General features: G+C 46.3%; 1 protein-coding gene across 1 annotated transcript; it reads left to right on the forward strand.

Annotated features, from left to right (window-relative positions):
• Positions 1 to 4107: 4107 nt before the first annotated feature.
• Positions 4108 to 13819, forward strand: LOC123426513. Its single transcript, XM_045110355.1, has 8 exons — positions 4108 to 6765; positions 7141 to 7185; positions 7407 to 7521; positions 11397 to 11466; positions 11642 to 11690; positions 13019 to 13116; positions 13213 to 13351; positions 13436 to 13819. The coding sequence occupies exons 1-8, from the start codon at positions 6340 to 6342 to the stop codon at positions 13589 to 13591; spliced, it is 1098 nt and encodes a 365-aa protein (XP_044966290.1). The 5' UTR covers positions 4108 to 6339; the 3' UTR covers positions 13592 to 13819.
• Positions 13820 to 14509: the final 690 nt, after the last annotated feature.

The following is a 14509-nucleotide window of genomic DNA, read 5'->3' on the forward strand; positions in this document are numbered from 1 at the left end:
GAAGTGCCAAAAGAGAGAGAGGTGGGGCAAACCTACTAGGAGGAGGACCCCTCCTCCACCAAACCGAATTGGAGGAGGACTCCTCCCTCCTCCTTGGTGCGTCGGCCAAACCCTAGGGTTTCCCCTAGGGCGCCACCCCTCCCTCCCTCCTATATATAGTGGAGGGTAGAGAGGCTAGTTGCACCTCAAGGCACGGCGCAACCCCTCTCCCTCCACTACTTCATGACACCCCGTAGGTTATTCCGGTAGTGCACGACGAAACCCTGCCGGAGTAGCTCAACCATCATCATTGTCATGCCGTCGTGATGCCGGAGAATTCAAATACCTCTTCGTCTCTCTTGCTGGATCAAGAAGGCATAGATCGTCATCGAGCTACACGTGTGTTGAACGCGGAGGTGCCGTCCGTTTGCACTTGTTCGTGATTGGATCGTGGGACGGCTTGCGATTTGGATCGCGAAGACGTTCGACTACATCAACCGCGTTTCTTAACGCTTCTCGCTTAGAGCTCTACAAGGGTATGTGGATCCGATCTCTCCTCTCTTAGATGGTCATCACCATGGATAGATCTTATGTGTGCGTAGGAATTTTTTTGTTTCCCATGCAACGTTCCCGAACATTTATAAACATCCGGTTATCCACTTGAGGGAAATTTGCTACTATCCTACAAAACTATGCACTTGGAGGCCCAACAACCTCTTCAATAATAAAGTTGTATAGTAGACATCAAGGACCCTAGAAGGTCTGGGAGGGGGCCAGAAGACGTACGAGAGAGCCACGAGCTCACATGGCGTGCCTTGGAATGGGGTGGGAAGGGGGGGGGGGGGGTAGAGCGCGCCCCTTGAGCTTTGACTCTCACACATCTTCGTTTGACCTAATTACACATCTATAAATTCCTATATATTCCCGAACCAATAAAGATACATCCAAAACACTTTTTTCTGTCGCCACAAGCCTACGTTCTTCCGGGATCCCCATCTGGAAGACTTTTTCGATACTCTGGCGGAGGAGGAATCGATCACGGAGGCCACCTACATCAACCTTGCTGCCTCCATGATGATGCGTGAGTAGCTCACCACATATCTACGAGTCCATAGATAGTAGCTATATTGCTTCTTCTCTCTCTTTGATCTTCAATACCATGTTCTCCCCGATCTTCTTGGAGTTCTATCCGATGTAATCTTCTTTCGCGGTGTGTTTGTTGGGATCCAATGAATTGTGGGTTTATGATCAGATTACTCATTAAATTAATTTTGTCTTTTCTGAACTTCATTATGCATGATTGTTATATCTTTGTATTTCTCTTCGTTCTATGTGTTCGGTTTGGCCAACTAGAATGATTTATCTTGTGTGGGATAGGTGCTTTGTAGTGGGCTCAATCTTGCGGTGTCCTCACCCAGTGAAGGAAGGGGTAGCGAGACACGTATTTGTATTGTTGCCATTAATGAGAAAACGACGGGGTTTATTCACATTGATAGGATTTACTTTGTCTACATCATGTCATCTTGCTTAAAACATTACTTTGTTGTCATGAACTTAATACCTAGAGAGGCAAGCATAGAAGCATAGAAGCCAACTAGAATGATGTAGAATTGTTTAGATGTACTTGTCACAGACATGATGCCTATATACATGATCATTGCCATGAATAACATCATAACTATGTGACTTTCTAGCAATTACCCAATAGTAATTTGTCTACCCACCGTATGCTATGAGTTCGAGAGAGAAGCCTCTAGTGAAAACTATGCCCCCGGGTCTACTTAATCATATTGCTAAAGACCAAATACACATTGCTGCAATTTATTTACTTTATTTTAACTTCTTTATCTATGTCAGAATTAATCCTTGCAAGTAACGGCTTTAAGGGAATTGAAAACCCTCTTGCCTGCATTGGGTGCAAGCGTTTTCTTTTGTGTGTGTAGATGCCAACGACGAGAATTTGCGTAGTTCTCCTATTGGTTCGGTAACCTTGGTCCTCAGGGAGGGAAATAGTTATCCGCTATTATATTGCTTCACCCTTCCTCTTCGAGAAAACATCCCAACGCAGCTCACAAGTGGCAACGCGCCCGCCTGCAAAGCTCTAGCTCCTCATTTTCTCATGAGGTTCTATGGGCATTACAGACTGCCAGGTAGCCGGCACGCTCCTCCATGAACTCCTTCTTGAATGCCACCTGTCTCACTCTCTCAGCCGACAACAACGCCTTCCACATAGCCAGATCACACTGGCCCCAAAGCCACTCTTCCTTTGGGAGGTCTGGCGCGACCTCCTGTGGTGGTGCATAGGGGTCTTCCTCGTCGCTGTTTTACGCCCTAATGACCTTGAAAGGTGCACCTCCTCCTCGGCTTGTGGACAATTCGATCACACCATGACATGTTTTGTGAGAGGGGGGAGTGAGGAGAGAATGCACACGAGAATGCGTGTGGGATGACATCGGCGAGAAGCATTGATAGGCGACATGAATCTTGATCGACACGAGCGGTAGAAATGGGGAGACTGCAATAGACGTGTTTGTCACCGTAATTCAATGACCTCAATTTCACACAATTTGCCGAGTCAAAAGCCATATGTGACTTCACATCACCGACGGTTCCAAATGCATGGCTGCGTGGGATTAATAGTCCGCGATCCTCACCTTCCAAACCTGGAAATACAAAATAGAGTGCCAATGTGGGACCTGGTTGTCTTGCTAGATATTTACATTTTCTTTCCAAATGTAATGCATGCATGCGATTTGTGTTACCATACTCTGATATTATTCTAAGGTGTAACAAATAAATATTTTTGTGTTAGTCAAATTGGGGAAAATACCACGACATGTGGTGCCATGTCATGAGTGTGATTTCTTCAACCAATTTTGGTTTTCTCTTGCATGTACATGTAGTTAAAATACGAATTATGACCATTAAACGGATAAAACTCACTTATAATGACTTGAAAAGGCAAAATGAACCCTCAAATTTTCAAATTTGAACATGACATTTGTTTCTGTTGTTAGCGATACAAAAAACAAGCCCCTCCTTCCCTCTCGAAACCACAAGTCTTTTTATGATGCTTCGGTTTGTGAGAAGTATGTATCAAAGCTTATCTCAAACAAGCCATTTTTTTACCACGAGTCTTCATATATTTGAGAGCATTTTTCGATTTTCACGATTTTAAAAACCTATATTCTCAATGTTTGGATCCAAACCATGACACTAAGATATTTGAAATACATTCCAATTTATTGCATGGGGCATAAACACACACATAAGAACACAAATATGATTTTTTCAACCAGTTTCGGCTTGCTTTTGCATGTTCATGTAGTTTAAATTTGAATTATGGCCATTAAAAGGCTAGAAACTCACTTAATGTATTAAAGAGGCCAAATGACCCATGATTTTAAAAAATAGCATGGCGGTTTTATCCGCGAATTGTAATGGCAGAAAAAAAAATCAAGGCCATAAGGGGCCGCAACTAGCAGTTCGTCATCAAACATGCCCCTCGTTCTCCGTGTGAACCACCAACCTTCTGTGATGCTCTGGTTTGGGAGAGGTATGTGTCAAAGCTTATTTCGAATAAGCCAATTTTTTATCACAACATCTTGGTGCCATGTCATGACATCATGCCAATTTTAATGTATTTCAGAGCATTTTTTGATTTTTTTTTAAATTTAAAAACCTAGATTCTCAATGTTCCGCCCAAAACGTGACACCAAGATGCTCAAGCTTGATGATTGATCTATGGCGGAGATCATCATATTTTTTGTATTCCGGCAAGTGTGTCGACATGACCACAACCGAGATGCATGGCATGGTTCAATTACCACCCGTTTTGTGTGCGTTCAAGTGTGTCGTCCGCTGGCAAATGCGTCAACATGAACAGGATGGCATGGCCGCCGACATGAACCTTGGGCTCTAGCATGGCACTCACATTTTTTACATGCTTCCATAGAAGACAACAAATATTAAGGAAATTGCTTATTTTAAACCGGCTGATAAGAACGGCTCATAAGTCATCTCTTTTTTCTGCCATGTGTCCTTCATAAAGCCACACATCGCTTTTCTCTCTTCATCTTATCCTCTTCAACATCCACACAAAGTTTATCCTCGTGTGCTCTGCTCTTTCTCCGAGATCCCAATTCTGTTCTCCATTGAAGCAACAACCAACTACCACCGGCTATGAAGGGATGGAGCAGGGAACACTTGCTTCCCATTCCCGACACCGGCGTTCGTAGCAGGGGCTGCATCGCAACATGCGTGCGCTTCATACCAGCACCGCTTTCGCTGCCCACATGCTTCACTGCCGCGTCTATCGCCACCATCGCGTACGCCATCGTCTCGTGCGCTGCATACCAGCCACCACTGTCACCGTCGTGTGCTTTGTCGCAGCATCCACCGACGAAGCAGCAACAAGCCACCATCGGCCACTAACACAACGAGGGGTGCAACCTGGCCACTTCTCATCCCGGCCACGACCATCGCCGCGCGCTGCCATGGAGCACCGCAATCATGATGTTGTGATGGAGCATCGTCGGGGTTACAATCGGGCATCGTTGGGCCAGCGGGGATGGCGCATGTTGTGATGGAGCATCACCGGGGTTGCATTGGGGCATCACCGGGGCTGACCGGGTGGTGCATATTGTGATGGAGCATCGCCGAAGTTGCATTGGAGCATTGCCGGGGCCGACGTGGGTGGCACATGTTGTGATGGAGCATCATCGGAGTTGCATTGGAGCATCGTCGGGGCGAGCGGAGGTGGCGCATGTTGTGATGGAGCATCGTCACAGTTGCATTGGGGCATCGTTGGGGTCCGCGGGGGTGGCGCATGTTGTGAGGGAGCATCGTCGGAGTAGCATTGGGGCATCACCGGGGCCCGCGGGGGCGGCGCATGTTGTGATGGAGTATCACCAGAGTTGCATTGGAGCATCGCCGGGGCCGACGGGGTCACGCATGTTGTGATGGAGCATCGCCGAAGTTGCATTGGAGCATCGCCGTGGCCGGCGGGGTGGCGCATGTTGTGATGGAGCATCGTCGGGAGCGAGGGGGGCATGTTGTGATGGAACATCGTCGAAGTTGCATTGGAGCATCGTGAGGGTGGTGGGGTCGCATGACGGAGTGATGGAGCATTGTCAGAGTTGCATTGGAGCATTGCTCGGGCTACATGGTATATCCTTGGAGCATCTTTGGACATGATGCTGGTCCGACAAACATTAGCGAGGTTGCACTGCTAGATAGGGGTTGTTCGAGTGTTACGCCCCGCCATGACAACAACATGCTCGCGTTTGAAATAGATCAAACAGATGCGGCGCTTTGCATCCGACGACGTGCGAGGCGAGTGATCTCTCGTGAGGACAAATCAGATGCTTTGTAACACACATTAAAATTATTAGCTTAGACGCATCGGTCGGACACAACAAAAAACTAGCGTCCAACTATCCAAATGAAAAAAGGACAAATCGTTCGTCCGTTTGCGTGGATCGGAGTTGCTGCAAACGTCCGCCAAACCCAGAATACTACATTTACATGCAATATACGGATGAATGTTATGGACTGCTCCCCACAAACCAAGCCCTCTCCTGTGCTGATTTCAAGGGTGGGCCCTGCTGCCCCAGTTTCCCGTTAAACTTGTGAGCTCAGTTTGTAAGAGCATCTCCACTCGCCTCCCAACAAGCCCCCTAGGGCGCCTTTTTTAGAGCCGACGGCGAAAAATCGGCCCAGCCGCGTCCCTAACTCCCCGCTTATCATTGAATTTGACCAAAACTAGCCGTGACAACCCCAGGTCAAACCCAATGTTCCGGAAGGCGCTCGAGGGCGTGCGACGCTATTTTTGGATGCACAAACCCCACGAGTGAGCTTCTTTCCTCTCTCTCTTCTATTTTTCTATTAGCCTCATCATGTGCATGCAGAATTTTTTTGGTCCTCTCTCTCTTCGTATGTGTTCGGCTCGAATGGGGGACGGTTGAATTGTTTTTCGCCTCGAGTGCAAAATGCATGCCCTAAATTACTTTCCGTGGCTTCTGTCTGTAAGTCTAGCAAAAGTCACCGCGGAGTATACGTGGGCACCTCCGGCTCGCCCTGGTTGGCCCGCCTAGGCCCGACCCGAAAATCCAAGGCCTAGGCCCGATGGGCTTGCCCGTGGGCCGGGTTTCGACCTGAGTTTTGAGCCCATCAGCAGGGTTGGGCCGGGCTTGGGCTTGGCATATTAGGATTTTAAAAAAGAGGCTCGGCCCACGGCCCAAGACCCGATGAGCTTTTCAACAGATGGGCCGTGCTTGGGCCTCAAAGTAGGCCCGATGGCAGGGCCTGGGCTTCAATTTTCTACCATGGGCTTTTTTAGCCCCAGCCCAAGCCCGGCCCATGGCCAGATATAGCGCGGAGCCCGCCCAAGGCATCACATCATCCCAATCCTCACAAATGCCACCCATGGCCACCTCCGCGTCCGTGCTCACCCTTCCCCGCCTCTCCATGTCGCCACCAATGCCAGCGCGGGCGTCGCCGACAACGACGACGATGACGAGGAGGATCAGGCCCCTCCGCGCCGCGTGCGCCTACACGCTCCAGGAAGGCCAGTCCCGCCGCTCCCACCGCCTGCCCTGCGGCCTCGATCTCGAGGTCATCGCCCAGCAACCGCCTACTCCGGCCCCGATCCCGGGAAGGAGCGAGCGGCCGCCGCTGGTGTTCGTGCACGGTAGCTTCCACGCGGCCTGGTGCTGGGCGGAGCGCTGGCTGCCCTTCTTCTCGTCCGCCGGATTCCCCTGCTTCGCCCTCAGTCTCCGCGCACAGGTAGTTAGTCAGGCATGCATGCAGGCTTCTTGTTGAATTGCCCCCGGTGGTGTCGGGGTTAACATTAGCGAACCTGCACATTCCAGAAAGCGGAAACGTGACAAGGTTTCAGTAAAGCAAATGTGGCTGGAAATGAATTCAGAGAATTTGATGATGTTTCGCCAAAAAAAGAAAAGACAATTTGATGATGAATGCTGTTGCATGTTCTATAACCTACACAAAATTAGTGTATTGGGGTTGTTAACCAGCGCTGATGATTTTATGGAGTGGATTGGCAGCAATTATGAGCATTTTTACAAAACATATATAATGTATTTCTTGCTGATTTGGCGAAACTGAGGTGTCGCACTTTAATTGTCTTATGGTCTCTTGCAGGGTGAAAGCAGCATTCCATCTGATGCAGTGTCTGGCACACTTGAGGTAATTTGGCAAAACTGAGGTGCATTTCATTCAGAGTAATTTATGTTATTCTGCGACCCTGTATGTGTAGCATAAATCATCCGCAAAGTTGCAAGTAATGCAGCACTTCCTGCAACTGACAGCATTGCTCACTGTAACACTTCAGCAATGGTTGTATCATACTACTGCATTTCTTTGTTATCTCACAAGACTCAGCCCAATGTTTGATTGACTTGCAGTAGACACATACTGGCGATATTGCTGATTTCATCCGAAAGGAGGTTCCTGTCCCACCTATACTAATTGGACATTCATTTGGAGGCTTGATTGTGCAGCAATATATATCATGCCTACAAGGTATGCTATCACCAATGGTAAACTCTTGTAGTATGGATGTTACTCTGGAGCATCCTTGCCATGCTCGGCATGTTTGTACTTCTTCCCAACCTCTTGTTAACAAATAAATCTGATGCTTGGAAAGGAAGTTAGCCAAGTGAACGACTATCTTCTTTGCTAACATTCATAGAATAGTTAACTGCATAAAGTTGTACATTCGACCAAGGTTCAAGGTTACAAGTCTCCGGATACTGGGTAGTATGGCAAGACAACAGGAGTAAGACTTCAAAAGTTTAAGTAACATTGCCACATACAAAGATGACAATTCGTTTATAAGATTTTTCTGCAGAACCACAGGCAATGGCCCATTTGGGGAGGGCTCAATGCCGCTTTTGAGCGTTTGTCCAGGTTGTTTTTGTCCTCAGTGTGGGTCATGCACAATTTGAACTCTGTCATGATTCTAACGATGTCACGAGTTGGATCACCATCCGACCAAGATCCTTTCAGATTGCGGTCCATCTTAAGATCAGTATTATACAGTGCTGGTAGAGTCGTAGTATCAGACGATACCACGATCCATACCCATGGTTTTGACATGCTAAAAAAGAGTAGATCTTACTCCTTCTATTGGATAAAGTGCCCATGCTTTCCAAGTTGAACCTTGACCTTAAAATTTCTTGTAGATACTTTGTTCATAGTCACTAAATATAGCTACATGAAAATACTTTTGAATACAAATCCAAAGGTATCAATTATGTATCACATAATGTGCATACTGTTGAACCAATTGTTACCGAAAAAGGCTTCCACTCCGCTTTTTATATAAAGCAAAGATCAACATCACTCAGAACAAACGCACGCCACCATCACGCACACAAATCCAAGGCAGGATACATAGGCGTTGAGCGTAGCAACACCACCCCTAACACTACCACCACGAAGAGATGAAGCCGCCTACAAGGAACCGTGGACTCCAAGGCGGCGCCTTCAGGAAGGATACGACACCGGAGCACCGCCACCGCCCGATCGGAGGATCAGAGTTTCCCCTGGAGCCGCACGTCGGGCAGTGAGAGCCGCGACGACGCCTTCAAGAAGGGAACGAGCATTGCCGCCGCCGGTCCATCCGAAGATAGAACAGGTTTTCACCCCGGCCAACACTCACCGCCACCGATCGCCACACCCCGGCTACCACGCCGCCCACACGGCCGTGGCCACCGGGCAACACCAAGCGACGACCTCCGCCCAAGAGCACCGCGCTACTGCCACCAGAGCCGCCGCCCCGGCATCCAAGACCTTGTTACCACCTCACTCGAGACCCGCCGCTACCCCAACCAAAGAGATGGGCGAAAAGGCCCACCTTTCGCACCCCTAGGAGACCCCCCAGCGTCGAGACCCGATAGGCCGGCCAACACTGGCATCCATCGACCCGTCCTACAACCCCGAGCGCGAGACGAGCCCTGTCCTGTAGCACCGTGACGGGGACAAGGTCACTCCTGCTGCACCGTGCGCGAGATGAGCTCGGTCTGCTGCACTGTGCGCGAGACGTGCTCGGTCCTGCCGCACGGGGCGCAAGATGAGCGATGGACTGCGGATGAGAGAGGGCCAACCCTTCGATGGAAGTAGCGCCCAGGCGACATAGAGATGGGACGAAGGTCGAAACGGTCCAAACGCAGACGAGTCGATGCCGGAGAAGCCAGCCGCCGCCGCAGGCAGATCCATCGAGCCACCGTGAAGCCGTCACGACACCTGGAGGCACCATCGTCGGGCCTCCCCACGCCGCCGCCCATGGCTGGAGCAACGGCCACGCCCGACCGCTGCCCTACCCGCGTCGCTCGGCGAGCTCCAAGCGCCGGAGCTGCCGGGCACGCACCACCGTTGCCACGCCACCGCCACTACAAAAGCGACTCCGCGCCCTGGCCAGAGCTGCCCAGCACCCCGCCACCCCACATCGGAGCAACCGAGCCGCCAGCCGCTACCCCACATCGGAGCAGCCGAGCCTCCAGCCACCACGCCACCACCTAAGCCTGGCTATTGGCCACCCCCAAAAGCGTCCGCCGCCGCCACCCCCCGGATCTGGGCAGGGGCACCCAGATCCGCCGCCAGCACGGTCCCCGCACGCCACCCCGGAGCCCCACGAGCAGGGAGGGGGCGGCATTGCTGGCAAGCGCCGGAGGGGAAGGAGCCGAGGCCGATGAAGGGCCGACGACCACAGCCGCCGACACGGAGGGCCGCGTCCCATGACTCATGCCTCCGGTGAGCGGGAAGAAGGCGCCCCGCTGCCGCCTATGCCGCGCGGCCTTTGGCCGGCGACGCCTCCGACAGCGGTGAGGGGAGGGGAGCCCGGGCGAGGAGTTGAAGGGGGGGGGGGGTAGGGTTGGCTCTCGGAGTCGCCCGCGGCAGCGACTCAGGGAGCAGGACAAACTGATCTGAACCAATTGTTAATTGCTGATCAAAGGTAAAACTGGGAAAAACTGGACACCTTTCATAAATTAACAGAGGGGGTTTTACATAAAGAACCGATCCTTTGGCATTGATAAAAAATATTACATAGAAGTTCTTTTCTCCAAAATAATAATAATATAGTACACAAGTTCTCGAGTTGAGCCTAGTACACAAACAGATAACCTTTCCCCCTAAAATGCCAAATCAAAAAGCATTCCAACCAAGTGACCTAATCCTTCTCCAATCCAAGTCTTATTTCTGCATCTCCATAACTCTAGTCTTGCTCCTTCTCAGTGGGTAAGGGGTTGTGATTCTCAGTTCCATTGGGCGCAACCGAAGCTTGCTTCATTTCTTATCTGCCACGACACCTGTGGTGGATCATCAAACCACATGGACATTAGCAGATATTTGCAGCAGTCTGAAAGTTAATTACTGTATGATGGGGTACTGTTTTTTAATTGGCTGAACAGTGAACAATGTGTAGTGCTCTGCCAAAAGCCTAGTTGTGTTTTATTTTCTTACCGGGTTGCGTGACATAAGCATAAGAGGGAGAGGGTGAGGAGATAGGGGGAGGGAGGGTGAGAGAGAGAGAGAGAGAGAGAGAGGACCATAGATTGTTTAATCCTGCTCTGGCTCTGACAGGGGTTAGGGACTTCTCTGGATGAACACCGAGTGAACTTGAAATTATTCTTGTATAATGATTAGATGGACATGGTTTAACTGTGATTGTGTCAAGAATCTCAAGAAGAAGTCTGATTGGTGAGAAACCATGGCTCCCTGGTTGTGCCAAACTTTATCCGTGTAGAATAAGACTTTGGAATGAATTTATCCATTCGAAAGTATTGATACTCCCTCTTATATTTCTTTACGGGGGGAGTAGTTTTTATCTAATAAGATATGCCATTTTTGTTAAACTAAGAGGTGGAGCGCATAAGTTGACTTAGCATGTTATCCTAAAGAGTCCAAACACACTGTTCAACTTCAAACATAATAACCTTAACACTTTTAGCACTTCCAAATTAACTTCAGCTATTAATTTGTGATGATGTTCAGCAAAGATTCATCCATTTATCGAAATTTCTGTGAACTTTTAACTTGAAGTGCCACACTTATTTTCAAATACTATTTTTAATTTTCAAATATCTTTTTTTGCATGCTAAGTTGTAATAATAACAAACTGGATGCACTTTCCTGACCTTCTGGTCTTCCTCGAGACATGCAAACATTATGTTCTTTGAGAATGTATGTATCTGTGTTGTGTTTTCTTACAACTACTCATTGGTCATAGTATTCATGTTAACTAGTAGAGGAAATTTTAGCCCTTCATCAGCCTGACAGCATATCTGATTGCAATTTTTGTATGTTCAGTATATTACCATCCACATTTTGCTAATGAATAATTATCATCTCATTTTTCTGAAGGAAAAAGTAATGTTTGCCTCCATCTATTATAGGTTCAGAACCTCTTCATCCAAAACTTTCTGGCGCTGTTCTTGTCTGTTCTGTGCCTCCCTCAGGAAACAGGTGTTCCTATTACACATTTACCATCTTATTCATAACTTACTACTCCCTCCGTCCCAAAATAAGTGTCGTAAATTTAGTACTAAATTAGTACAATTTTTGTACTAGATCAACGTCACTTATTTTGAGACAGGGGGAGTAAAATACTCTGGTCTAACTCCTTTGTATCATTCTCCAGTGGATTAGTATGGCGTTACCTTTTGACTAAACCAATTGCTGCTATCAAGGTAAACTGAACTATAATTTATCCTCTTTTTTCCCTTCGAGTTTTATCATTTAGCCGTCTGAATTTCAGTGCGATACTGAGATGCCCTGCATCTGCATTTTTTTAGTCTATTATTTACTCTAGCACTTGTGGTGGGTGTTATACTCTGTTTTCACTTGCCAGGTGTGAAGTCTTGAAGACTTGAACAATCAATTACCATGCAATCAGAAATCAATTCCCTTTTGAGCAAATCCTAGTTTTCTTAATTTGGAGTGCTTGCATTATAGCATCAAGCACTGAACAAACTTAGTGAAGCTTCACTTTTGCAATGCTCTGTACGAATCACCATGCTTGTTAGCAGTCATTTCTTCGCCTTGTACAATAGGCTTGAACTCCCTATGCCTATTTTAACTCCCGTAATTCTCCTTGGTGGAGTCTGGATACATTTGCTGATCCACAGTTTATTAGGCCTGAATTACCCCATCCATACTTATTGACTTTCTTTGCTTCTCTTTACAAGTTAATATTAAGAGTGAATTCCACTTTTTACCCCACAGTTGTATGTTGTGACACATATTACCCCGTCCAGTGGCGGGTCTAGTGTGTAGGCATGGTGGGCCGTGGCCCACCCATAATTTGGAGATTTTGTTTAGTATGTACTAATTTAGCCTAAAAAATTAGGTTGAGTTTTTTTTTCTTGAGGTGTGCACACTCTATTTTTTTTTTCTGGCTCCACCACTGACCCTGTCTAGTGGAACTTCCATCGAAATATCATATTTTGGAGACTTTTAACACGGGTTTACCCCAGTTTTGCATTTTGCTTGTTTATATTAGATAGGGTCGGTATGTTGCGTCAGTGATTCGTAAAAAAATGTGTAAAGAACGAAGGGCATCATGTGCAGACTTCTCTTGTCCATATGTTGTATGTTCCGTTCCTCATCGTTGTTCAAATATTTTTGGATCCCGGGCGTCACCTTACACCTTGCCCAATGGGCATGCAACAGAAAATGAGGATCCAAAGCTTCTAAAAGGGGCGTTCTAGACAAATTTCCATTCGATGGGGTAATTAGTGTCACAAATGCATAGCTAGGGGGTAAAATATGGTATTCACTCTAATTTTAATCATGTTCTGTTTATAAGCAACAGATTGATATGAATATCAACAGTGTCATCAAGACACTGTGGCGCATGTATGATCATATACTTCATGTACTATATGGGACCATTTCTTTACTTCAAACTATGAATGACTTATTCATGTCTCTTCGAGCCTTCAGTATCGAATACTTTGTTTGTGTCATGTGAATTTGTTCATGCGCATACATGAAATTTTATTCATTTTGCTATCAGGTTACACTCAGCTTGGCCGCAAAAGCATATGCAAATTCATTGCCTCTCTGCAAAGAAACATTTTTCTCATCACAAATGGATGATGAACTTGTCCTGAGGTATTTATTGTTCTCATGGCATCTCCATTTTACATAAGCCATTTGGAGTCTAAATGCCTCTTTTCTTTATCAACAATCTACGACATCATGTTTTAGGTACCAAAATCTAATGAAGGAAAGCTCAAAGTTGCCACTATTTGACTTGAGGAAGCTCAATGCATCTCTGCCTGTACCTTCTGCCACAGATGGTACATTAGAAATCCTTGTCATGGGTGCAAGCAATGATTTTATTGTTGTGAGTGAACCAACCCCCAAACAAATCTCACACATACCAAAAGAAATGTTTTGTTTCTCATTTTCTAAACATTTCCTTATCTAGGATGCGGAAGGGCTTTCTGAAACTGCAAGATTTTACAATGTGCAACCTGTCTGTGTGGAAGGGGTAGCACATGATATGATGTTAGATTGCTCGTGGGAGAAAGGAGCTGAGATAATTCTATCTTGGTTAGATCAACTGGATCTAGGATCAGCTTAGTATTTTCTTCATCTGATAGATTTGATATCTTGGAGACCTTTTAAATCTTGGTTATTTGTAGCGAAAAGGCGGTTGCTAGTTATTACTCGGAAGTTGTTATGTGTACTGTGTACCATAGCATGTTGTAGATCTAATTTGAAGTCTTCTTGTCTAAAACAAATTCCAAAATGGTTTACATTGGAGTATAATTTAAATTTGTGTTTGATTAATCAGATTAAACTGTTTTTATTTTGGAGTTCTCTTTAGATTTGAGTAATTTTGGAATTTCATCAATTCACAAATTGACATACCGAGAAACTGATAATAAGTGATCGCTCGTGGGAATGATCAGCTCTTTCGAATATTGTTGTGTGGGTCTTTTTTACTACTCCCTCTGTATTTAAATTTTATTGTTGAGAACACTAATACAAGTATCCCAGCTACAAGTATTGTAGCATAGATGGAGTACAAAACATAACCGGAAAATCTCCTATTTGCCACATTTTGCAGCACAGGGGAGATCGAGCAATCGTTCTAACTGGGCCGGCCCATTAAAGCGGAACATCTTCAGGCGGTTTTGCTGGTTTTGGAACCTTTTAGAGGTTCCTAACCGGGTTTTTCTAGTTTTGGGAAACTTCTAGAAGGTTCCTGACCTGGTTTTCCTTTTTTTTTCCTTTTTCCCTTTTCTTTTCTTTTCTGTTTCTTTTTCTTTTCTGTTTCTGTTTCGAAAAATGTTTTGGATTTCAAAATTGTTCTTCAAATTCAAAAAATGTTTTTATTTTTTCAAAATGTTTTAAATTCAAATAGTTGCCTTTTTAAAAACATTCATAACTTCAAAAAATGTTTGAGATTTTTAAAACATGTTTGGTTTTTACGAAAATGTTCGGTATTTTAAGAAAACGTTTGGTATTTTAAAAAAATGTTTGAAATATCAAAAAA

This window comes from Hordeum vulgare, chromosome 2H (assembly GCF_904849725.1).
Source record: "Hordeum vulgare subsp. vulgare chromosome 2H, MorexV3_pseudomolecules_assembly, whole genome shotgun sequence".
Lineage (NCBI taxonomy): Eukaryota > Viridiplantae > Streptophyta > Magnoliopsida > Poales > Poaceae > Hordeum > Hordeum vulgare.

Coding starts and splice junctions, on each gene's coding strand:
- LOC123426513 (XM_045110355.1), top strand. CDS start 6,340: ATGGCCAGATATAGCGCGGAGCCCGCCCAAGGCATCACATCATCCCAA. Junction 6,766..7,140: donor CCCTCAGTCTCCGCGCACAG/GTAGTTAGTCAG, acceptor GGTCTCTTGCAG/GGTGAAAGCAGCATTCCATC. Junction 7,522..11,396: donor ATATATATCATGCCTACAAG/GTATGCTATCAC, acceptor CATCTATTATAG/GTTCAGAACCTCTTCATCCA.